General features: G+C 36.6%; 2 protein-coding genes across 5 annotated transcripts in view; both read right to left on the bottom strand.

The window, feature by feature from the left end:
• Nucleotides 1–26,039, bottom strand: part of ApepP (Aminopeptidase P) — a 31,867-nt gene extending 5,828 nt beyond the window's left edge. The window contains exons 1-10 of one of the 4 annotated variants that reach the window (XM_088233300.1): nucleotides 20,959–21,076; nucleotides 19,127–19,293; nucleotides 10,850–10,976; nucleotides 9,797–9,965; nucleotides 8,573–8,685; nucleotides 6,122–6,260; nucleotides 4,637–4,732; nucleotides 3,636–3,838; nucleotides 1,294–1,461; nucleotides 212–348 (exon numbers count right to left, since the gene is read on the bottom strand). In XM_088233300.1, the coding sequence (XP_088089426.1) occupies nucleotides 212–348; nucleotides 1,294–1,461; nucleotides 3,636–3,838; nucleotides 4,637–4,732; nucleotides 6,122–6,260; nucleotides 8,573–8,685; nucleotides 9,797–9,965; nucleotides 10,850–10,976; nucleotides 19,127–19,185 (1,211 nt within the window). In that variant the 5' untranslated portion in view covers nucleotides 19,186–19,293; nucleotides 20,959–21,076. Of the gene's footprint in view, nucleotides 1–211; nucleotides 349–1,293; nucleotides 1,462–3,635; nucleotides 3,839–4,636; nucleotides 4,733–6,121; nucleotides 6,261–8,572; nucleotides 8,686–9,796; nucleotides 9,966–10,849; nucleotides 10,977–12,656; nucleotides 12,756–19,126; nucleotides 19,310–20,958; nucleotides 21,077–25,970 lie in introns of those variants that run through there. The other 3 variants (XM_088233303.1, XM_088233301.1, XM_088233302.1) reach the window with 3 other exon arrangements.
• Nucleotides 24,600–25,494, bottom strand: asf1 (histone chaperone asf1). Its single transcript, XM_088233305.1, has one exon. The coding sequence runs from the start codon at nucleotides 25,361–25,363 to the stop codon at nucleotides 24,743–24,745; it is 621 nt and encodes a 206-aa protein (XP_088089431.1). The 5' UTR covers nucleotides 25,364–25,494; the 3' UTR covers nucleotides 24,600–24,742.
• Nucleotides 26,040–27,024: the final 985 nt, after the last annotated feature.

Below are 27,024 nucleotides of genomic sequence, written 5' to 3'. Positions count from 1 at the left end.
GTTTTCTAAATCATTTGAATAAATTCTTAGCATGTGGTTGAAAAGTAATATGAAAAAGTACATTATTTTTCTTAAATTAAAAAGTTAAAATTAAATTAGTATCTTTATATAATCACTTTGTAAAGCGCCCTTGAGGTATTATATTACGAAAATGGCGCTATATAAGTTATCCATAATTATTATTATTATAAGAGCGATGCAGGATAAATACCTGCGTAAATGTTCCAGATGATCGGCCGCCGATATCTCCGTAATGTCAGTCCTTTCCTTGGTGATCATCTCCTCTTCCAGCCAAGCGAAGAACATCGCCAGAGCGGCTCCGTCCCTCCGGTGACAGTTGATGAGGCCCTGCGGATAGTCGGTAATCCTATTAACAACGGAGAAGAACTTCCTCCACTTACGGAATCTCCTGCGGTAATAACTTCAACTAGATAACTTCAAAATTGGAACAATTGAGCTGCAAATAGACAAGTGGCGCATTCAAATCATCGTATTATCATGATCAGACGCTAAGTGATGGATTATCTTTTATCAGAGGATAATGGATAATCTGTCACTTAAGAAGGACACACAGGGACAATGCAATATTCGATCTATCCTTACCTTTGTGTGAACAGGGATTTGGAGGAGAATATGTATTTGAGAATAATGGCAAATCTACTACTTAGTATCTGAGAATAATGGCAAATCTATCACTTAGTATCTGCGAATAATGGCTAATCTGTCACTTAATATCTGAAAATAATGGCTAATCCGTCACTTAGTATCTGAAAATAATGGCTAATCTATCACATAGTATCTGAGAATAATGGATTATCTGTCAATTAGTATCTGAGAATAATGGCCATCACTTAGTATCTGAGAATAATGGCTAATACGTCACTTAGTATCTGTAAATAATGGCTAATCTATCACATAGTATCTGAGAATAATGGCTTATCTGTCAATTAGTATCTGAGAATAATGGCTAATCCGTCACTTAGTATCTGTAAATAATGGCTAATCTATCACATAGTATCTGAGAATAATGGCTTATCTGTCAATGAGTATCTGAGAATAATGGCCATCACTTAGTATCTGAGAATAATGGCCATCACTTAGTATCTGAGAATAATGGCTTATCCGTCACTTAGTATCTGTAAATAATGGCTAATCTATCACATAGTATCTGAGAATAATGGCTTATCTGTCAATTAGTATCTGAGAATAATGGCTAATCTATCTTAGTATCAGAGAATAATGGCCATCACTTAGTATCTGAGAATAACGGATAATCTCCGGATCTCCCGTCACCTGTGTCTCAACGGAGTTCTTGACGGCCTTCATGAGACAGACGGGTGTAATGTCGGACAGGACGTCCACCTCCGGACAGCAGTCGGCCGCACCGTGCACCGCGCGGCTGGAGTGCCCGGATATCCACACCGTGACCGGACCGGGCCGCGCGTCCGCCAGTGCCCGCACCTGCCGCGCAAATCAATTGTAAAAACGACACAAAACATTTTTATTTATTTATTCACAGCACTGTGTTTCAATTTCAATTCTAACAGGGACACAAGTCCCAACTCCGCGGGACCCAAGCCACGTGCTGAGTTGGGACATATTAACAACAATATAGACCCCAAAATTCACGCAAGATTTCATTTTCGGTTTGCGGTTTTCGTTTGTGCCGTAAAATGTCGCCAACGAAAAAAAAAACACAGCGTAATAGCTGACAGTTAGGGTAATTAAAAATGGAGTGCTACATGGGAAAAAAATGCATTTTCACTGTTAAGCAATATTTTAAAAAACATTAGATTTTTCAAACAGATCAGTAATCAGCAGCTCTGCCAACCTTCATTGATCAGTAAATTTAGAGAAAAAAATCGGTGGATTTTGTTCAATTCGTTATCAGCTGGATCAGTTTTACAAAAGATTACTTGCTATACTTGTTATTCTTTCTTTTTTCTCTGCTGCATTGGCATGTTTTTATACTTTTAAACTACTTAATTACTTGTATTATATATGTATACAAAATCAATATGTTGCTGCTCTTACTATAATGTGTCATTAATTTTGAAGATGTTTTTTAAATTGACTTAAATTTATTGTCTTATATTTCACTTAAAGATTCTTCTCATCATTTCTTTGAATCCCTTAAAATATGTATATACATTTTTTTAATGTTTTTCCTTTTTTTTTAAATGTAATTACTATTTTATTTTATTTTTACATCTGAGCATGTTTTTCATTTTTTATTTCAATTCTTAATTTTTAATTACTCTTACAAATTTTCTTCATTTTTAATATTATTTCCATTTGTAAATACTCACTACAAACTACAAACTTTAAAATATCTTTTTTTCACTTAAATTTTAATTTTTAAACTTTCATTTATGTTTTTCTTTTTCCTTCTCTTTTTTATACTTTCATAATTAACCTTACATATAATTGCTTTATAATATGGAAACTTCACTGGTCCATTAGAGTTAAGTCTAATTGTGTAAAATATTAAACTTTGTAACTGTACTGTATGTTTCCTGGTCCATTAGAGTTAAGTCTAATTGTGTAAAATATTAAACTTTGTAACTGTACTGTATGTTTCCTGAATAAAAGAAAATAAATAAATAAAATAAAAAATGGAATTAACGAATTTCAACGAAATTTGACGAGCCACTCTGCCAAAAACTGTCATCTGTGAAATACTTTTACATCACAGGTGGCGAAACATGGGTTCGCGGATATGGCGTCGAAACTAAGGCTCAATCGTCCCAGTGGAGGCATTCTGGATCGCCAAGATCGAAAAGGGCCCGACAAGTGCGGTCGAACGTGAAGCTGATGCTCACTGTATTCTTCGGTTTTAATGGCATAGTGAATGAGGAATTCCAGCCCAGCCCGGAATCAAATTTTAAAAATGTTTTCGTGTACACGTGAATATTTAAACATTTTAGAGTAGGATGAAATATCTCAAAAACGCACGCAAAAATAAATAAAAAATTTTAAAAATAGTACTCATTTTAAAATCGTAAATAATGACGTCACTCCTTATATCTGCGTGTAGTATTTCCGGTTTCCGCTTTAAAGCCCCCGCACCTTGTAAGGAACGTTTTGACCATAGAAAAAAAAAGAGTATAATTTGTATAATTTGACATTTCAACCAGAGATTATGTCAACTTTCTAGGTTTTTCTTAATCGAAACGTTCGTAAAAACAACCATAACATAGAAATGAGCAAATTACGATCAACTAAATGAAGTAATCAAAGCAATATTCCGTGGATTCTTGTCAGGTCAGTGAAAGTAAGAACGCCAACCGTTTCATGACGTCACTACTGAAAAGTGACACAATGATTACGGTCATTTGGCGCGGTATTTGATAAATGTAACTTTAAAAAATCATATCTTTGTAAATAACGCACAAAAAAAAATATATATATATATTTATGCTTAGTTAAATAGTACGCTAATAGAAAAAAATAAATTATAAAACAGTGGAATTCCTCATTTTGAAAAGAATCGTGGGTAGCGTATCGTTTTTTTGATGGACTGCAGAATGTCCCCGTAGAGCTGGAAGTTCGCGCAGCTGCCGCCGGCCTCCTGCCGCAGCCGCGCCGGTCCAGGAACACGCTCACGCGGCAGTGCGCGCAGAACACCGACCTACCGTTCGGTTGATGGACTGCAGAACGTCCCCGTAGGGCTGGAATTCCGCCTCCTCCAGCCCGAGTTCCACGCGCAACTGCTGGGCGGCCTCCTCTTGCAGCCGGGCCTGGTCCAGGAACACGCTCACGCGCGTCGCCGTGACGCAGCAGTAGGCGTAGAACACCGGGTTGTACGGGATGTCCCCGCCGCGCAAGTTCAGAAGGTCTGCGGGCAGGTTTTATCGTACGTCAATACATAATATGGTCTAAGTCGGTAAAATGAACACAATATGACAATAGACAAATCTTCATACTCGAGACGGAGGACTGAACGCACGAAAGTTACATGATTGGTTCATTTTTAAATCGAAAAGCCAATATAGCCCATTTTTTAATTTAGCCCACTTTTCAAAAACTTTAATATAGCCCACTCTTCAAAAATTTTAATGTAGCCCTTTTTTCAAAAATTTCAATATCATTATCATCGTTCCCTATCCGCACCTAATGGTGCATAGGGCACTGCATTAGTACACAAATCGCAGCGTATCTTGATCATTTTTGTTACGTGAAGTTAAGATGATCAGTCTTACGCTTCAGGTACCAGTCCAGAATGGACTATGAAATATTCTGGTGTGAAAACGCCCCTTTAAATAAATATTTCATATCAACCATGTCGGAAATCGAACCCGAGACCTCTTGCTTTGTAGGCAAACGCGCTGACCTTTACACCACGAGGCCGACATAAACATTTCAGAAAAGGGAATATAGAAGTCTAGGGATCCACAGGGCTTATGACCTGTCATTGGCTGGTATAAGTGGCCACTTTACACACTGTGTAACATTCACCATTCTGCCTGTATTTGAATATCTATATTCCTTGGATTATTTCATCGGTCGATGCTGAAACCTGCGGATGCAACCGACTTCCCAATGGCAACGCTGGTTCGGGCCTGTCTCCGAGCCACGCCATGCGCTCCTTCGCACACGAGCAGCCGTAGTATGATAATAAATAAATGCTACTCACAAGCGACCTCGTCTAGAGCCGTGATGACGAGCAGCTCCGCTCCCTTCTCCTTCATACTCGCTCTCACTTCCTCCAGCTTCTTCCCCACAGACTTGCCTACAAAGACCAAATACATTTATTGGTTTAATAAACGCCCAGAGGGCTTTTACAATATACAGTCTAAAGTACTGAAAATATTACAGAAAATAACAAAAATTAAATCGTAACTATTACACATGTAATGTATTTCTTTCTAAAACAAAAAAAGAAAAGGGAAATAAAGTGAAGATGAATGGAGAAACACATTAAATGGGGGAGAATTGAGGGGATGGCCATTTGATGGATACGATAGCTTTTTTATATGGGAGTTGCTTTATTATTTACCTTGCTTATAATATACAAGGTTTATATGTAAAAAGGAGGATTTTTCTGTTAATTAAATTTCTTTAAATTTATCTTAACTGTTAGGATCAGGAGGGATATACTTATGTGGACCAATCGGGAACTTCTCAGCATTTGCTCATGTGGAGAGGAAGCCACTTAAAACTCTTCAGGAGAAGCCGGCCTGTTGGCAGTAGTATTGTTGTTATTGTTGTTGTTATTGTTGTTGTTATTGTTATTATTGTTATTGTTGTTATTGTTGTTGTTGTTATTGTTGTTGTTATTGTTGTTGTTATTGTTGTTGTTATTGTTGATGTTGTTGTTGTTATTGTTGTTATTATTGTTATTGTTGTTGTTATTGTTGATGTTGTTGTTGTTGTTTTAGTATAAAAACTTCCACTGAACGCCAACTTCCAAGTTAAGAGTCGCAGTTGTACAACGGGCTCCAGACTGACGATGCATATTCCAGTTGTGATCGGACCAGAGCACAATACGGAGATTTTGTAGAAACAATGCTACTAAAATTTGTCGGATTCCGGATAATGGAGCCCAGCATCTGCATAGCTTTATTAGCAATTTTCATTCTATGGTGCGTAAAGATTAGCTTTTCATCAAAAGTTACCCCGAGATCTCTGATTTGTGGGCCAGTGGTTATTAAAGTGTCGTTAATAGAGTATGATGATGGAGTGAGGACAAACAGACATGTGAAAGCATTTGTTTACATTTAAAAACAAATGGCTGGATTTGCACCACTTAATATATCAATATTCCCTTGAAGGTGAAGTATTTGTGCAATTTATTTCTTTAAATAGCTTTAAATCATCAGCATATAGCAAGAACTCTACAGCAGAAAATTTTGTGGGTAAGATTGTTAATAAATAGTATGAAGAGAAATGGACCAAGATAAGAACCTCGTGGTACCCCCGATCTAACTGTAAATTTATAGGAACGATAGCCATTTAGATTTATTCCAATTCTCCTATTGCTAAGATAACTCTTGATGGCTGGCGTTTAAGATCCCGCAAATTCCTAGTGCTTCTAATTTGGCTGCAAGTATATTATGGTTTACCTTATCAAAGGCTTTAGAGAATACTAAAAATAAATTGAACGAAGAACTGTACGAACCCGTGTATCGGATGGGGAGGGGGAAGATCGGATCGGCCGGTTCTTCGGGCCGCGAGTCGCCGTCCAGCTCGTCCCAAACTATGTCCACCAGATCCTTCTCCACGGGAACCAGAGAGTGGCCGGCCTTCGTTAGAGCCGTCTGAAACACGCCGAGAGACATTCAAATACCTCATGCCGACGAGATGGTACATCGCAATACCTCCATTAAACGTTTGAGTGCCTCGTAGAAACTCATTCTAAAACCGTGTCCTCCGCGACACCACTGTACACGTTCCGTGTGAATGTAACGCTTTACATCGCCAAAGAAGCCGCATCCTCGGGGGATGGAACCGGAGGATGTCAGAGCGCTCGCTGCCTACCCGATGGCCCGATCCTTCGAGGATCCGGGCCCGGAGGGGGAGACGTAGTATTACGAGGACCCTCGCCCTCCGCACAGTAGCCGGGCTCTTTAAGGACTGGGCCCGAAAGGCGAGAACTGATTTACAGGGACCCGTCACAATGATAGATATTTTTCTTTGCATTTTACAATAGGTATACATTAGTTACAAATACAAAAAAACCTATTAAATAAACACAAAATAAATCATGGACTGTGTGTGATTATACTTTTCATTTTAAATTTCAATAGAGGCTACTGGAAGAATACGATAGAACACATTCGAACACTGTTTTCCTTCACTGTCATACGGGGAAATTAGAAAAAGGTGATTATACTGACCGTGTGTATTTGATTCACAAATCGACAATACTGCAGAGTGCAGTGAGGGGTACAATGAAAGCTTTTAAATTTTCTATATTTTGTTATTTCCGCGGTTCGATTGTAAAGAAATATTAAATGCGTCGCACTCCGAGTATAAACACAAGTCGGTACGTGATTACACCAGGTTTACTAGTATGGCTGTACTCGAGCTGGCTGTTTCTAGATATTGCAATAAATGTGGCAAAACGACACTGCAATACAGTATACCTAAAATATTTACCATGTTACCAAACCATATTAAAAATACAGGAGTGAGACGTTTGCTCAAATTTTGGTTATTAGAAAAAAGTTTTTTGTATTAGTGATAGTTTTTAATTTTTCATAATGTAATATTTTTCAAGTAAAATTATTAATTATTGTAAATATTTTTGAAAAATAAATTTTTAAAAAATAAATTTTTAAAAATAAAAAATATTTGATTGGTTTTAAAAAAATTGAAAGTGAATACGCGAAACTGAAGAAAGACACAAGTCGTTAGCTAAGAGTAGTTCATCTGGAACGCACGATTCCCTGGGATACTCCGGAGCGGATTTGCGGAGTGACCTTTTCATGAGCCAGCAGAGTTTGAGTTGCAACGCAACTCAGCTCCAGAGTATCAAATGTCATTCAAATATTATTTTTTCTTTTATCATTATTTCCTTCAGCCAGATTTTGATTTCCCTTTAACCATTTTAAAGGGAAATCAAAATATATAACTGTTAACTGTCTTCTGTATGCGGATGATGCCGCGCTTCTTGCTAGCAGCAAAGGAGACCTTCAATTCTTGGTAACAAAAGTCTACGATGTATGCGAGAAAAGCCATTTGCTCATGAATGCTGATAAATCCAAAGTGATGGTTTTTGAAAGGGATGAAAATATAACTAAATGTGAGATCAGCGTGAACGGAGATATTCTCAATCAGGTAGGAGAATTTGTGTACCTGGGAAGTATGTTTACTAGGGACGGAAAGGCCGATAAAGATATTGAAAGGAGGGTGAGTGCCGGGAACAGGGTGAACGGTGCACTAAAATCTACTTTGGCAAACAAATGTTTATCACAGGAGGCTAAACTAGCAGTTCACGACGGAGTTCTAGTTCCAACTCTAATGTATGGGAGCGAAGTATGGAATTGGAAAAATAATGATGAAAGTGGGTTGAATGCTGTCAAAATGCGATCCCTCGGGCAAATGTGTGGTAAAACGATGTATGATAGGGTGCGCAAATGTCGAGATCCGTGAAGTGTGTAAGGCTGAGACATGCATTATTGACAGAATCAAGAAAGGGGTGCTGCGTTGGTTTGGACATGTAGAGCGAATGGACAGCGAAAGAACGGCTAAAAGAATCTACGATGCAAATGTTGATGGATGCAGAAAACGAGGAAGACCGAGAAAGACATGGCACGATCGAGTCCATCAAATACTTGAAGATGGACATGTCAAAAGTAGGAATAATCGGCGTGCGTGCATAAGAAGATGTATGAATGTAGAGGAAGCGAGGTATGTATGCCAAGATAGAGTGTTATGGCGTTCTATCCTCTCTGCCTACCCCTACGGGGAAACGGCGTGATGGTTTGTTGTTGTTGTTGTTGTTCTTTAGAATTATTTATTAATTATTTGTTATCAATAAACGTAATATATAAAAATAATCCTAATTAATGGCCCGACGCTGCCACGAGGCTTCTCGCTTGTGTCGGTAAGGAGAGATCGTACTCACTTCTAAAGTTTTCCACTCGGCGTTGGCCATGACCATCGGGTTGGCTCCCACGGTGGACTTCGGGGGGAGGTTCTTCACCAGCCACTTCTCTCTCGTCGGCGTCGTGGGCAGAGCTAGATCGGGAAAACTCTTTAAGGAACCGTCACGCCTGTTCATACACCGATATAGTCAATGTTAAATATTGCCAGTCTACAAAAACGTACAACTAATATTGACTCTATCTATTTATTTATAAATACGCCCATTGGGCATTTTTAAGGACATATTTATGCTCACAAAATTATTATAAAGAAAAGTAGAAAGACACAATGGTATACAGTAGACTTTGCGGGAGTGGAAGCGGGAGAGAGGTGTTTATAATTGAATTTGATTCAGTGATCGTTTGAAAGAAGACAACTCGTTATCGAAGAAATCAAGACTGGTATGTTTGTTGGCAGACCTGAGAATTCTGGGCATAGGGGAATGAAAACCATAGTTAGTTCTATGGTTATCGGTATGAAAGAGTAAGTTTTGTCTGCGGTTTCTAGTTGGAATATTACATTTTATCGAGCTCAGCAGTTCAGGCGCATCAAAGAGTGAGTTGAGAATTTTAAATAGGACTAATTTATTTCGACGGTCTTGAAGAGAAGATATATTTAAGGTAGCTTCTAACTCATTATACGTATATTTGTCTCCGGATAAGCCCAATCTCCAGCCTATCTTTGTCAAAAATCGATATTGAACTGATTCAATATTCTTGATGTGAACATTATAATACGGAGACCAGAGAACAGAGGAATACTCTAGGTGCGGGCGAACTATGGAACAGAAGAGAGCTTTAAGGGTATTGATATTTTGAAGTCAGTTGTGCTTCTGTTAATAAATCCAAGGAGTTTTAAGGATTTATTGATAACATGTTCAATATGAATTGTTAAAAAAAGTTTAGTGTCAAGAATAATACTTAAATCTCGTATACTAGACGCAGATGATAATATTTCATCTTACTTCGAAATACTCTCCATTTGTCGCTAGGCACTTGTCCCATCTTCTTTTCGCTGTTCAAAGCACCCCTGAAGGTCCTCGGCAGTTGGGCTTTTTAATACCCTCATACATTGTGATAGATTTTTGACCTCCATTGCTTTCGACACTTTCAATAGTCTATTACCGAATAAAGAAATACCACGAGACTTCCTCGTCGCGTTCCTTCTTTTACTCTGAGCGTGCGGAACTACAGAACTGTCTTACACTCCTTCATCAGCTCCCAGTCGGAGGTGAGCTGCGCCTCGGCCTGCAGGTAGTAGCGGCCGTCGGTCCAGAGGAGAGCCCGCTCGGCCAGCACCAGCGCCGTGCCGGCCGAGCCTGTGAAGCCGCTGATGTAGGCGCGACGCGCGTCGTGATCGGATATGTACTCGCTCTAAAACAAATGGTCTTATTGAATAACTTTTAGGCATAGTGAGAATGTCAAGTGGTCCAGGAAATTGGATATAAAAAAGTAAAAAAATTAAAGCATTTAATTTCAATATTAGGGTGTTTTTTTTTTTTTTTTTAATTTATTAAAATTTTTGTACGTAATGTTATTTGTACATTGGCGGGCTTATTGCCAAATGGCAATTTCTTCCAACCAACTTATAAAATAAAAGTTTTATTTTTATAATTCGAGTTACGATTAAATTGAAAATAAAGATTTAAAAAAGCTAAAGATATATTAAAGTAGAAATAAATGTCTTTGTATATTAATTACCTTAAATCAATACTGGGAAACTTAAATCAATTACTTAAATCAATACTCAATGGGAAAAAGGAAAAAAGAGGAAAGAGGAAAGGAGGAGAGATTATGGAAGAGAAAGGAGATGTTTCTGCAGACGTGATTTAAACAGAGATATTGTAGTAACATCTTTGATGGTGGATGGGAGATGATTCCAGGCTCAACCACAGCAAAGTTGTAGTTGAGCGTGGTGCAATGCTCGGGCCTCCGATCCATGGGTCCGCGACACTAGCCACGGGACCACACCCAGGTACATTATTATATTTAGATTGCTTCTTACAGCAAAAAAACTGTGAGGCTCAAAAGGGTGAAATTTCACAGTGCCTGAGATTTGAATAATTCAAATGAGGGCCGAGGGGCCGATCAACTGAGGCAGAACCGATAAAGTGAGGCCTGATCTTTTCTAAAATGATCTTCTTTAAAACGTCGCGAGTTCTAGTGAACGAAAACCAATCGACTACAGCATCATTCTGGTATCTTAGATTTTTTTCTTCCTCGCAGACACGAAGGTGTCCGAACACGGGCGCACGCACCTGATGCGAGTCCGCGGTGGGGACGATGTACGCCCGGTAGACGGCCGGGGCCTGCTGCATGAGCGCGCGCAGCCGCACGAGCCTCCGTGTGATCGCCATGCTGTCGCCCGAATCTCCTTTACAAGACCTGGAAACAATATATCATATAAACATTTAAATCTATTTCAACAGAGAGGGAAAACATTTTTGAGATGGGACTAGGGAGGAAATTCAGCCAGTCTGCAAGCATTTGGACATAATCAAACATTGTTGAATTACTACCTGGTAAAAGAAGAAGTATAAAAATTGGAAAATTGTTTTTAGGCGTTGCCTAGTAGGTGATTTGGTTCAGCCGGATGAATCTCACCCACGTGATAAAGGTTTCAAATCATTTACTTCACAAAAGTCAACAGATGGAAGAGTTGAAGAAATGTGGAGGTTCAAACATGGGCAGAATGGTGAATGTTACACAGTGTGTAAAGTGGCCACTCAAACCAGCCAATGACAGGTCGTAAGTCCTGTAAATGCCTAGACTTCCATATACCCTTCTCAAAAATATTTTCCCTCTGTTGCAATAAATTTAAATATGAATAACTCCCTAGGGAGGAAATCCAGCCAGTCTGCAAGCATTTAGACATACGTAAACATTGTTAAATTATATTATATCAAATTTATATTTAAAGCGCTCACATTATTATTATGGTTGAATAACTTATGTAGCGCCATTTTTGTGAAAATCGCCTCAAGGGCGCTGTATAATAAATGAATATCCCAGCACGTCTAGCAGCTACAGAGCTCATGGAGGGTCGGGATTCTAGATCCTAGTCTCTAATTATGATATATTACAATTGATGCTCCTGAGAGCCTTAACCTCGCTTGCCTACTTTACAAGGCATCAGGTTCTCGATGTCCTGGACGACTACTGCTGACTGTTCGTCGGCAGTTCGTGTCAGAACTAGACTTGGTAAAGAGGACAGAGATGCTTGGAGGATCTTTGTGTACACCATATGCTCCAACTGGGGAGCGGACATGGAATAATGAACAATTATGATATATAGGAGCTAGATTACAGCACGTCTTGCAGCTACAGAGCGCATGGACAGTAAAAAATCTAGCCAATAAAGTTAAGAGTTTTAGTGATATTAAAAAAAAATTAAATAAAAACCAAATTTATGAAAATAGAAGTTAGATAACAACAAGTCTTGCAGCTACTGAGCGCATGGACGGTTGAAATTCTACACCCCATTTACAAAATTTAGATATTTGATAGTTGATAACATTTATCTATTGAAGCTAGATTACTAATCGTCTTGCAGCTACAAAGTGCATGGACGAGTGAAATTCGAGCAACTTAAAATTATCAATAAATTTACAAAATAAACATTGAGCATAATAGTAAATTTTTAAATGTTTTGAGTATGTCCAAATGCTTGCAGACTGGCTAGATTTTCTCCCTAGGGAGTTGTTCACATTTAAATTGCAACATTTACAGGGCTTATGACCTGTCATTGGCTGATTTACGACAGGTCATAAACCCTGCAAATGCCTAGACTCCCATATTCCCTTCTCAAAAATGTTTTCCCTCTCTGTTGCAACAATTTTTTTTTTTTTAAGTATTCAGGCTAAAAAGTGATTATGATATACAGGAGCAAGATTACAGCACGTCTTGCAGCTACAAAGCGCATGGACAGTAAGAAATCTAGCCAGTATTTACATTTTGTGTACCTGTATGTATTGTTTGCCATTGTTGAATGGACTAAATAAGTCCATAAATAAATAAATAAATAAATAATAACAACAAATGGATGGCTCGTCCACAAAAACTTACATAATGTTTTGGAGAGAATTTTATCAGCATAATTAACGGACGCAGCGACAAAACACAATAACAATATGATTATATTCTGACAATGTGTTCAATTATTCGATTTACGTCCTAATCTTCTCACTGGTTGTATAAAATCAAATGTAGCAACGTCTACTGGAAACACATATATTTATTTTCATGCCATGTCCGCTGCCTAGTTGGAGCATATGGCGTCCACAAAGAGACTTAAAAATTTTAAATAATTGATTTTTTTCCAAAAAAGGGGCTTTTTTAACCAGCTAATGTATGTAGAAAATAAAAATGAGCTTTAAATTAAATTTTTAAAAAGGCAACTCTTTTACATGTTGCATTAGTACAGTATGCACCTACGTACCACATTAGTACAGTAAGCGCCCTTGAGGTATTATATTACGAAAATGGCGCTTTATAAGTTATCCATAATTATTATTATTATACTGTAAATGAGTCATTGCTTTTTTTTTTGCACCACATCAGCCCAGGAGTCCCAATAACAGTGGCGGATTACATCACAGAACACCCAGGCTTGAGAAAAATCAGATTTAATTTATGTTTTCTCACCGGGAATCGAACCCGGAACCTTCCGTGTGTGAGTCAAGCGTCTTGACCACTACACCACGGAGGCCGCCATTTATTTAAATAATATAATTATACATTTTAACAGTTTTCAAAATTTCAATTGTTATATTTTTACTAAAACTAAAATCCCGCCAAGTCACTTTCTGTAGCTCGTTGGTGGAGTTTATATTTATACTAACTTATATAATATTATCTACATTTATAAAAACAATGAATAACAGATATAAATCAACAGCCGGAAAGATCAGAATCACCAATCATCAAAACATCCATCCACATTTCCTCAACTCTTCCATCTGTTGACTTTTGTGAAGGAGGAAATGTGGATGTCGAAACATGGACAGAATGGTGAATGTTACACGGTGTGTAAAGTGGCCACGTAAACCAGCCAATGACAGGTCATAAGCCATGTAAATGTCTAGACTTCCATATCCCCTTCTCAAAAATGTTTTCCCTCTCTGTTGGAATAAATTTAAATATGAATAACTCCCTAGGGAGGAAATCCAGCCAGTCTGCAAGCATTTGGACATACTCAAACATTGTTATTTTTTTAAATTTTATTTTATATTTACAATGGTAAATATGATAATAAATATGAGTTATCTTCAATTCTTTCATCTGTGGATGTTTGTGAAGTTAAAGAGCTGAAACCTTTATTTATGAGGGTGAGATTCATCTAATTGAATTATTTCACCTACATACTAGGCAACGCCTGAAAAAATTTTTTTTTTTCAATTTCTATACTTCTTCGTGTACCAGGTGGATTTATCAACAATATTTTGAGTTTTGCAAATTTTTGTAGCAGGTCATAAGCCCTGTAGATGCCTAGACTTCTATATTACCTTCTCTAAAATGTTCTTCATCTCTGTTGTAATATGTTAATAATAATAAATAATAATACACATCAAAAACATTAATAATTAGTTTCAAACGGTGTATTTAAGAACGTTTTAAAATGGATAATTGTCGTATTAAAAATGTCTGCATCGCAAGTAAATTTGTTGGCTAAGGAATGTAAACGCGGAATAGGAGAGTGTCGCGCATGGTTAGTACCTACGTATGTACTCGTAGTTGCAAACAACTCCATACTTCTAGTGACTCGATTCGGTATTTTGAAGTTAGTGCGAGTGACACAGTTTTAAATAGTGTATTTGTTGCACAAAAATCCATCATTAAAATAATACTCAGAGTCCCGGTACAGACATCTACTGAAGAAATATTCCATAAATCACAACTTATGACACCAAAACAATTATACGCTAAAACAATACTCACTTATAGATTCAAAAACTACTCTTACTCAAATGAAAGACGTAACCCCCACAATACATCACATACAAATAATATAATCACTAGATCCTAAACATATAGACAACTTAAACAAATACAAACTAATACCACTTTCGGACAAAGGGATTTTGAGTATTATTCAATCAAAATCTATAACCTACTTCCACTATCTATTAAACCAATTAGTAATGAGAAAATGTTTAAAAAGGCTATAAAAAAATGGATAGTGGAGCTAGGTAGAAGTAAAATGGATTGTCTCATTCGCCCATACCAATACTGAATCAACTGCTCCACAACTGTATAGCTTATGTTAGGTTTTTGTTATTTTCATTGTGTGTTTTGTAATATAAATAATATAGATGTACATAAATACCTTGTTTTTAAAACTGTCTGAATATTTGTTAATTATGTTTGTTTTTTAAGTTAGTCTTCTTTGTTTATTCTCAAATGTAATTTCATAAAACTAAATCGTTAAGTGTCCTCGGCACGGGAAACCCCAGTGAGGTCACATTATTTTTATTATTAATTATAGTTTGTAAGCGAAAAATATGAATAAATAAAAAATGAGATTCGGGAGTTTTAATGTTAACTAGATGCACACAGCAATGTATAATATTTAATAACCGTGTACACTTGATATACGTGCATCAGCTTAATGGCTGCTAGTGTATTATTAATCAAAACAGAGTTTGTCCATTTCAATTCTACATACAAATGTATTTTGATATAAAAATACGTGCATCATTTTGTATCTAATCTTTTTGACATCTTTGAGATAAGAAGGAATGTATAAAACATATTTAGATTTGAGATTATTCAATTACCCCTTCAGGCCCAAATTGATTGTGGGGGTTTAAAAAATATTTTGGGGTTTAAAAGGAATATTCATAGGCAATTGCTTTAATTATTTATGGTAGAAGTCAAAAGAGATGATAATTTTAATCGAATTGCTAAAAACACGAAAAAACCATTAGCTCAAGCTCGCAGCGCGGGCGAAAGAACCGCCCCTTGCGAAACTCAGAGAGCTACTGACGCCTGGCGAAAGTACTGGCAACTTTGCTGTTCACGTGTGTGACACTTAAAGTTGTCTCTCGCTCCCGAATGTACCTGTAGTATCGAGAGTGAGACGCAAAGAGTGTGCGAGACAAATCGGTACTATTTTACTTCAACATGCGCCACTGCTGGGAGAGCATTCCATGCCGTAGGGCCTGCGACCGCAAATGCGCGTTCATCGAACTCAGTGCGCTGTTTGCGTAGAGGTATAATAACTTTTTCTCTCGCCGTAGACGTAGCTGATCTGAGTTTGGTTTGCTGGTATTGAAGCAATGGATACCGAATCGATTTCACAATTTTTAAGACAAACTACCTCTGACGCAGCAGATTAAGTCTCGTCACAATCAACCATACTTCACCATTATATCATTTGGTTTGCCATTTATTTCATTATTTTACTTTGTTTTTCTTCACATACTGTTGTTTGCTATTAATATAGTGTCATTAAATTTATATTTACCCGTTATTTTCATGAATAATTAATGTTTTAATGAATTACACGTAATTTAATGTTTTTGCCTAAAGAAAGCATTTTTTATTTTTTACATATTTATTACAGCAATATACAAGTAATTATTTATGCAGCAAATTAATTCAGTAGTGAAAGTAAACAAACATATTTTTAACAAATTACAACAGGGATGGAGAATACCTTAAATAAGGGAATATGGAAGTCAAGGCATTTACAGGGCTTACGACCTGTCATTGGCTGGTTTAAGTGGCCACTTTACACACTGTGCAACATTCACCATTCTGCCTATATTTGAACATCCATAATTCTTCAATTCTTTCATCTGTTGATGTTTGTGAAGTTAAAGAGCTGAAACCTTTATTTATGCGGGTGAGATTCATCTAATTGAATTATTTCACCTACATACTAGACTAGGCAACGCCTGAAAATATTATTTTTTCAATTTCTATACTTCTTCATGGACCAGGTAATTTATCAACAATATTTTGAGTTTGTCCAAATTTTTGTAGACAAGGACTGGATTCAACTCCCTGGGGAGCTGTTTATATTAAAATATTACAACAGAGATGAAGAACATTTGAGAGAAGGTAATATGGAAGTCTAGGCATCTACAGGGCTTATGACCTGTCAATGGCTGGTTTAAGTGGCCACTTTACACACTGTGTAACATTCACCATTTTGCCTATGTTTGAACATCCATATTTCTTCGATTCTTCCATCTGTTGATTTTAGTGAAGTTAAAGAGCCGAAACCTTTATTGTTGTGAAGAGATTCATCTGACTGAATTATTTCCCATACTAGGCAACGCATGAAAACAATTTTTCAATTTTTAAACTTCTTGGACCAGTTGGTTTCATTACAATATTTGAGTTTGTATATTGTAAACATATTTTTTATTTTTGCTGTTGGTTCATCTAAACTGCCTAACTAGGGATGGCTTCCCCGTTCTAAGGCAGTCAATTATGTATTTTATAATGATATTTAAAAGTATTTACAGTTTTATCATATTGTGTGCTTTTTCAGTCTTAAAGGTAAACAATGAATATCCAGAGACAACATAAATAATACCAAAATCTCTATATCCCAAGTCTCAAGTCATTACTAGTAAAACAAGCAACCAGCTTACGTCCTTCTACGTCGGCCAACAAATTCTCCGACTCCCTCCGACCAATATGGATTAAGAATGCAGTCAACACCTTCCTCAGCCTGGCAATCCCACCACATTTACCCTCGGGCCTATATAATATTGCTGCCTTTGAGCCTTTTATTAATAAATTTCGTAAAAGGTACATAAAAAAAAAAAAATTCTACACATATCTACTTTTACACGTCTAATAAATGTTATCACTGTAACTCTCCAAAAAAGATACTAACTCTTGTGCTTGGAGAGCGACTTACACTGTTAATGTATGGATAATTTATACAGCGCCATTTTTGTGAAAATCACCTCAAGGGCGCTGTACAATAAATAAATATCCCAACACGTCTTGCAGCTACAGAGCGCATGGACGGTTGGGATTCTAGTTCCTCTTCTCCAATTATGATTTAAAAACAATTATGATACAGAGCGCATGGACAGTAAGAAACCTAGCCCCTATTTCATTTTTTTATTTTATTTTATTTTAATAATAATAATAATAATGTTCGGATATAGCGCCATTTTTGTGAAAATCACCTCAAGGGCGCTGTACAATAAATAAATATCCCAACACGTCTTGCAGCTACAGAGGGCATGGACAGTTGGGATTCTAGTTCCTCGTCTCCAATTATGATATACTACAATTATGATATATATGATAACAGAACGTCTTGCAGCTACAGAGCGCATGGACAATAAGAAATCTAGCCCCTATTTACATTTTTATTTTTAAATTTTTTATTTGACAATGAAGTTTAGAGTTTAAGTGATATTTTAAAAACGAAATAAAAATCAAATATATAAAGTTGGAATTAGATAACAACAAGTCTTGCAGCTACTGAGCGCATGGACGGTTGCAATTCTAGACAGTTGTAGTTGTTTATAGTTTGTCATAAGGGTTTATATCATTTTTAATACCAGTACATGAGAAAAAACATCGGATATATAAAGAAAAAACATAAAACAATAATGCATTCGTACTAATTAAAATTTAATATAGTTTTTACACGTGTTCAAAAAATTTCTTTAGATTTACTTTAAATTTATTTATTGATAAATAATTTTAATAGTTTCTAGTTGATTGGGAAGATTATTATTATTTTTTACACCTTTGAAGACAAAGCTATTTTGACCATGACTTGTGTGGAATTTAGAAATTTTAATATTATGTTGGTGTCTGAGTGACTTATTCATCTCAAATTCTTTTATTTTTTCTTTTTTATATATTTGTATAAAAGAATTTATTTTATAAAGACTGTCTACTGCATAATAAATACATTTTTTTCATTAAATATTCTACATGACTTTTTATACGGAAGTCCGAGGAGGAATTAGGGGCGCGGGCCGGGCCAAAACATCAAAGTCCCATAATTATTTGATAGTCCATATTATAAATGTTATTTTCTTGAATATTCTTATCAAAAGCCTATAAACCCAAAAAAACGGGAATAAAGTGTGTCTTTACTTGGAGAGATACATTTGAAACAGTTTTACAACTTCAAACCGCTCTCCTGAACAATTTACCCAATGCACAGATATGTTGCCAGTCGTGAGCCATCTCCTGTCTCTGTCCTACTCAGTTAACCGGGCGTAAAGTAAAACGATAAACAAAGGTGACGCGTATGCGGAAGGGAGCGACATCCTGAATAGAACTGACAGTAGACCGATGTAAACAGTCAGTGCTTTTTACTGTACTACGTGTTTTGCTTGCCAGAATCGACATGATATGATGAGTGACACTTGCTCAGTCCCTTTTCATCGAGAACGACTTTTTGGCTTGGATATGTATGGAGTGTCATCTCTGTATATTATATCTCAATACATGTAACAGTTGATCAATACCCCGACTTTGGTAAACAAATACAGAGGTCTATACACCACAAGATGTGGAATTAGGATTAAAAACAAAAATATACTCACGTCAATAGTAAAGACATCGTTCCTATGTGAAGTAGGAAGAAATACACATGGAAGAACATTATTTTAACACTAATTTATTCACACAGTCAAATATAATATGCGACTTTTTATCGTGGAATTTTCGACAGTAGTAAAATTTATTTTCATAAAAATGTCAGTGTAGTTTACTATTACAAGAAATAATAATTTAACGTCCTTCTGACTCTCTCTCTGAGTTCTTTATGCTTTTCTGGAACCTCTCAAATCAACAACCGCCTGAAACTTTTTCTCAGATCAACAATACACACCTGGAGCTCCCTCAAAAGCCTTTCTCAAATCAATAATACGCCTAAAATAATATACCTTGAACTCAATCTTAAATGACACATTGTAGAGTTTTTCTCCAATCAATAACATACCTTGAATTCTTTCTCAAATCAACAGTACACCTCGAGTCTCTCTCAAATCAACCGCCAGAAACTCTTTCTCAAATCAACAATACACACCTGGAACTCTCTATAATCAAGAAGCCTTTCTCATACCAATAATATGCCTTAGATAATATACCTTGAACTCATTTATAAACGACACAATGTAGAGTTTCTCTCTAATCAATAACATACATAGAATTCTTTCTCAAATCAACAGTATACCTCGAGTCTCTTTAAAATCAACAACCACCTGAAACTCTTTCTCAAATCAACCCTAAACGTCTGGAACTCCTTCAAATCAAGAAGGCTTTCTCAAATCAATAATACGCCTTAGATAATATACCTTGAACTCGTTTATAAACGACACAATGTAGAGTTTCTCTCTAATCAATAACATACCTTGAATTCTTTCTCAAATTAACAGTACATCCAGATGTAGACTCCAGAGTCTCTCTCAAATCAACAACCACCTGAAACTCTTTCTCAAATCAACAATACACACCTGGAACTCTCTAAAGTTAAGAAGCCTTTCTCAAACCAATAATACGCCTAAGATAATATACCTTTATAAATGACACAATGTAGAGTTTCCCTCTAATTAATAACTCTAATAATAATAATACTTTTTTAGCTTGTATACGTAATTTTAATACGTTTTTGATAAAAAAAATTAACCTGTATTGGGTGTGCGCATATTTTGTTAATTAAAAAAAAAAAAAAAATTTGTACTAGTTCAGTTTGTATATATACATACATGTAATTTTTAAACTTTTTATACTTTTTAAATTTTCTTTCCCAGATTGCATAATGTATACATCATTTTGAATTTATTTCTTTGCCTGGTATTATGTTTATTTTGTTATTTTTAAGTATTTTTCATACCCTTTTTAATTTGTAGTATATTATAATTGGCGGCCTCCGTGGTGTAGCGGTCAAGACGCTTGACTCACGCACGGAAGGTTCCGGGTTCAATTCCCGGTGAGAACACAAAAAATAAAAATGTGATTTTTCTCAACCCTGGGTGTTCTGTGATGTAATTTGCTACTGTAATTGGGCCTCCTGGCCTGTTGTGGTGCAAAAATAAATGTAAAAAAAAAAAAAAAAAAATCTGCTTTTGTAAATAATATTATAGTTAAAAATATAAAAACGTCTTTAAATAAATTTGTTATCTATTTGTCCCTAAATGAGTTTTTTTTTTAAAACTCTTTGGGAATATTGTATATAATTATGTATAATATGTTTTCAATTTAATAAATAAAAAAATAAAAATATCCTGAATTCTTTCTTAAGTCAACAACATGCCGTAGATTTTCTGCCTTATCAATAGCATACCTTGAATTCTTTCTCAAATCAATAACATGAGTAGGAGTTTCATTCGAATAAAAAACAACACTTAAATTCTCTCGCAAGTCAACAACAAACCTGGATCTATTTCTCAAACCAACAATGTAACAAAACACCTTCTCTCAAATCAACAACTGTTGTCGACACATTGTTATAAAGTGCAGAATCACATAAAAAGAACTAAATATTATATTGTCCATACAAAACGGTCTGTACAGTTTAAATTCGATTGTGACACTGACCGGCCATAAATACTCCTCCAAATTTCGATAAGAGAAATCTACTATTGTGTAATCAATTGCCCTCGCTTCGTACAGGGCTACTCCGAATGATAGTCAACTCGGTAGGAATAAATTTCCCTACAAGTGTCACATGATCTAAATTTATTGCAACAGAGAGGGAAAACACTTTTGAGAAGGGTATGTGGAAGTCTAGGCATTTACAGGGCTTATGACCTGTCATCGGCCGGTTTAAGTGGCCACTTGACACACTGCGTAACATTGAATATAATTTTGAAATAACATTCGAAATAAATAAAATAAAATAAAATTCACCATTCTGCCTATGTTTAAACATCCACATTTCCTCAACTCTTCCATCTGTTGACATTTGTGAAGTAAAACAGCTGAAACTTTTATCATGCGGGTGAGATTCATCCGGCTGAACCAAATCACCTACCAGGCAACGCCTGAAAACAATTTACACCGGGTGATGCCAATGACAGGTCATAAGGCCTGTAGATGCCTAGACTTCTATATTGCCTTCTTTAAAATGTTCTTCATCTCTGTTGTAATATGTTAATATCAACAGCTCCCCAGGGAGTTAAATCCAGTCCTTGTCTATAAAAATTTAGACAAACTCAAAATATCGTTGATAAATCCACCTGGTCCATGAAGAAGTATAGAAATAGAAAAAATAAATTTTTCAGGCGTTGCCTAGTCTAGTATGTAGGTGAAATAATTAAATTATTTTTTATTTAAATCTTAAAGTAGGGCACACATATCATACATATTGTTATGTGTGTTCTAATAATAACATTGCAAATATATTTAATTTATAAATTGTTTATCACATATGTCTTGACCATTATTTTAAATTTTGATATGTTTTTTACTTCATAAATATTTTGTTCCGTTTCGTAATACTTTTTAATTGCTTGAAATAAAATTGAATTTTGTGACTTTGCCTTTTTCCTAAATGGAAGTCTAATTTTGTTCTTTTCTCTAGTATTGTGATCGTGTTCACGCTGGTTCCGATCAATTTTTTTCCAAAATTCTGTTTTTTTATTAGAGTTTATAATTTTATAAACAAATATCATTGTATTGTAAAATATTCTTTGTTTACATGTTAATAATTTCATTTCATTTACCATCGACTTTACCCTCGTGTATCTGTTTTTTTTCAAAGTGATTCTAAAGGCTTTATTTTGTAATACAGTTAGTTTATCTATGTTTTCTTTGTTAGATAAAAATAAAATGCTACTACAGTAGTTAACGTGTGGTTCAATAATTGCTTTGTAAATAGTTTTGCAAGAGTCCTTATCAATAAATCTTCTGATCCTTCCCAAAATTGATATTGTTTTTGCGAACTTATTTATTACCATCTTAGCGTTTTTGTGAAATGTAAGTTTTGAATCCAACATTACACCTAAATATTTAATTTCAGTGACTTCATTAAGTTTTTCATTTTCTATTACAATTGATAGTGTAATTTCTATTCTTTTGTTTCCTATATTTAGTTTTGTTAACATTTAATTTTAATTTATTAATTTTTAGCCATAGTGATACACTATTAAGATCATGATTTAGTCTGTCCATAATTGTTTTATAATTTTCTCCCGATATATATATTAAGGCATCGTCTGCAAAGAGTCTTATTTTTGAATATTTTTTATTTGGTACCTAGAATTTTTAATTTATTACCAAAAGAACTTGAATTTAACTCACATTGTAACAAGAGCAAAATAAGAGAGTGGCTACTCGATCAAGAGTTTATATATGAATAGTAGCTTAGGTGTAAATATTTTAATTTTTCATGTTTTCTTGTATTTAAAAAATAAATTTATATATTATTATTTGTATAAACATGTTTATTCTGATCTTTCCGGCTGTTAATTTTTATCTGTTATTCATTGTTTTTATAAATGTAAATAATATTATTAAGTCAGTATAAATATAATCTTCACCAACAAGCTACAAAAAGTGGCTTGGTGGGATTTTAGTTTTAGTAAAAATATAGTGAATTTTTTTTAAATTGTAAAAATGTATAATTATGCTATTAAATAAAAAATAAATAAAAAAAAAAAATATAAGTTATAGACCCAATAAATTCATAATTGTTTCTTGTGTAGTGCGGATTAAAAACACCGTATATTTTTTTGTAATTTATATTTTATTCTGAAAATATTGACTAATATAAATTAAATTAAACACATTATCGTAAGGCAGCACTCCCTATTATATACACAATAATTGTTTTTTTATTTTACTTAATATATGTATTAAATTTATATAAAATTTGCATTTAGGAGAGTGAACGCGGGCAGCAGAACGAACGGCGCTCTGAACACAGAAATTGCTTATAAAAATATGTCCATCGAAGGCAAACTGGCAGTGCACAGCGGAGTTTTAGTCCCAACGTGGAACCGGCAGAGGGATGAGAGCCGAGTGAATGCGGTCGTAATGCGATCTCTCGAAGTACGACGGGGTTTTGAATGCTGAAATCAGGCGAGTGTAAATCTGAGTCAGGTATAATTGATAAGATTAGGAAAGGGTCTCTGAGATGGTTCGGTCGTGTAGAACGAATGGATGAAGAAAGAATGGTTAAATCAGGTATATACGGCGAGAATGGACGGTAACGTGGGACGGGGACGACCGAGGAAGACGTGGCATGATCAGATAAATTAAAATCTTAAGTCTGGTAGTGTCAAGAGCAGGCAGAACCGAAGGTCATGTATGACGAGACGTATGGATGTGTTAGAAGCTAGAAATGTACGCCAGGATGGACGTGTGTGACGGTCCATTCTCTCTGCCTACCCTTACGGAGAAATGGTGCGATGGTAGAAGTAGTAGATTTTTTCTAAATAAAATAATTTAAAAATAACACTTTATTTTTTAAAAGAAATTAAAGTATGACTAAATGTGAAATCAATGTGAATGGGGTTATACTAAAACAGGTAGAGGAATTTGTGTATCTGGGAAGTATGTTTACTGGGGATGAAATGACTGAGAAAGATATTGAAAGGGGGCGAGTGCTGGGAACAGTGTCAATCTTGGCAAATAAATGTTTGTCGCAAGAGGCAAAATTAGCAGTTCTCAACGGAGGCCCGGTCCCGACGCTGATGTATGGGAGCGAAGTATGGACTCGGAGAATCATGGCTGAATGCTGTTGAAATGCGATCTCTGTACGGTCATACTATGTACGGTCAGTGCACACTAACAAGATTGTCGACAGAATCAAGAAAGGAGCTCTGCGTCGGTTTGGACAAGTGGAGCGAATGGACAGCGAAACAACGGGTAAAAATATTTACAATGCGAATGCCGAAATAGAGGACACCGAGAAAGACACGGCATGATCGAATCCAACAAATACTCAAATATGGGCATGTCAAAGGTCAAAGAGAAGAAGTATATATGTAGAGAAAGCGAGATCAGTATGCGAAGATAGAGTGATGTGGCGTCGTATCCTCTCTGCCTACCCTTACGGGAAACTTAAATTTCATTCATCATTCAGAGGGTTTTATCACTAGCCCGCCGGTACCTCAAAATACGGCTTTCGCAAACAGCCGCCTTCCGCTCGCGGGGGCAGCTCGCGCCTCATATAACATAACCTTCAAATTGTTTCAACACTAAGCTCCGCACCCCTAGCACTCCATCGCGGCGATCGAGTTGGAGTTGTCGCCGAACGCGCCGCCCACGGACGACTGGCTCCGGCTCCGGCTGTCGGCCGCGAAGCCGCCGCCGGGCAGCGCGGCGGCGCCGGCGTCCGCGTCGTCGGCCGGCGGCGCGCCCGCGTCGTCCCAGTTGATCTTGAAGCGCGTGACGCGCGGCTGGCTGCCGAGGATGTTGCGCACCACGCGGTCGAACTGCGGCTTGGGCGGCGGGCTCTCGCGCAGCTCGGGCTCCAGCTCCGGGTACTCGTTGTTGATGAAGTAGCCCACGCGCACGAACTCCTGGCCGCGGTAGGCGCACGTCAGCAGCACGACGGTCACGCCGAGCGCGTCGTTCTCCGGGATGCGCTGCACGTCCGGCGGCGGCGCCTGGAACACGAACATGTGCCGGCCCTCCGGGATCGGGCCCACGTAGATCGTGTCCAGCGTCTGGTCGTGCTCCTCGGTCTCCGCGGAGCCCACGTAGATCATCTTCCACTCCAGATCCTCCTTCAGCTCCTCGATGCACTCGAACGTGAGCTCGAACTGGAACGGGTTCAAGAACGGGCTGGGGTTGTCCAGGACCACGACGTTCGTGATGTGCACTTTAGCCATGTCCGCGGACGATACGATTATTCGCTATAATCTCGCCGAACTGCGCGTACTTTGCGACGAATCGTCGTTATTTTCCAGTTTATTGTTGTAAAAACGGCGGCGCGTTGACGTACGTTTTCGCGGCACGAAAGTTGATCACGTGACCAAAATATTGCGTTACGCTCCGCGTAGCGGTAGAAAAATTAACTAAACGCACATACGCGTACGCCGCTAATTACAAGCTGAAAACAAAATAGCTACAACGGTGTAAAAAGGAAACGAATGAAATACGATTCGTTTAAAACACACGCTGTCGATTGACAAACTTTTTTTACACGTTCACGTGTCGCGGTCTAATCAAAAGGTTGCGATCATTTACAAGCATTTGCGGTAGGAAAACAATGTAAAGGTGATCATTTTCCTTCGTTCGTATCTGTCAAACTTTGGCGCAGGGCGACCAACACACGGAACCGAAGTGATGATTTGACGTTTCACTCGACGTCAATTTTCGCTGTTTAAATTTGATTCCAGTATTACATGCACGCGGAAAATGGCACGAGAAGATGAATGTATGTCGTTAGAATGTTTCGCGGGTAGTTTAAATAAATCAAATACAACTTGTACTTACGAATTTGAAGATAAAACTCACAAGGTGAGAACCACAGAATATAATAGTCACAGGCAGTTTTTCTTTGTTACGTTGGCGTTTTGAATATCATACATATTGCCTATACAATGGAACCTACCTACCTGCTTCCAATGCAACATAATATTATTACTTTTATTATGTTACAAGCACGTAAACGGGGCATTTTTTTGTTGTTTGAATGTATCATCATGATACAAGAAAATAACAACAGAATCTAGTATTTTTTTCAGTGGCGCTTTTTCTTTTTATATCTCCCCCTTTCTCCTTTCAGTACCCAGTAATGAACAGGGTACTGAATTTGTAAACTAAACGCAGTGTATTTATATCGTCTGTATCAGGAAGTATTATCTTAACTCTTGTGTGGCTATGATGTTACACTAGTCGTCATACGATACAAGACTTAATGTATTTCTTTTGTTTTTTATACGATGCAGTTGTATTTTTTGTAATCTTCAAATAAACATTTTCACACCGGATTTGGAAAATAAAATTTATATAACCAACCTGGATTTTAATTAAAAAAATATTCAACCTTTCAACCCAAAGAATTATGTCCGTAAATACAGCAACACATCTTTATTAGAGAGAGCACGAGAATAGAACACATAACAAGGAAGATTGAGACGCTGTTCTGCAGCCGGTGTTGTGTGAAACAAATTTAGTCGATTGTTGACATCACAGGTTTTAAATACTGTTGACAATGCCGGGGACGCACGCGTGAATTATAAACGAGGAATTCATGTTTTTATTATGGCTAAAACAGGGTTAAATTGTTTTTTCATTTTATACATTTAAAAAAAATTACATTATGAATTTAAGATGTTTATATTCACTCATATCAAACACACACTCACCCTGTTCATAAACCTACCCTCACACCCATGTACACTCACACACATACCTATTAAAAACACACTCCACTCACTTACCCACGCATACTCACACACAAAAACTCGCATTCATGCACTTACTTACATGTGTTAATAACTAACTGAACTAAATTTTTATAATTGTATTTATGTGGAAAACTGAT

This window comes from Micrasema longulum, unplaced genomic scaffold, assembly GCF_059751315.1.
Source record: "Micrasema longulum isolate JH-2025_06_02 unplaced genomic scaffold, ASM5975131v1 h1tg001080l, whole genome shotgun sequence".
NCBI classification, from domain to species: domain Eukaryota; kingdom Metazoa; phylum Arthropoda; class Insecta; order Trichoptera; family Brachycentridae; genus Micrasema; species Micrasema longulum.
This window is presented reverse-complemented; position numbering and strand designations above follow the sequence as displayed.

Coding starts and splice junctions, on each gene's coding strand:
- asf1 (XM_088233305.1), bottom strand. CDS start 25,363: ATGGCTAAAGTGCACATCACGAACGTCGTGGTCCTGGACAACCCCAGC.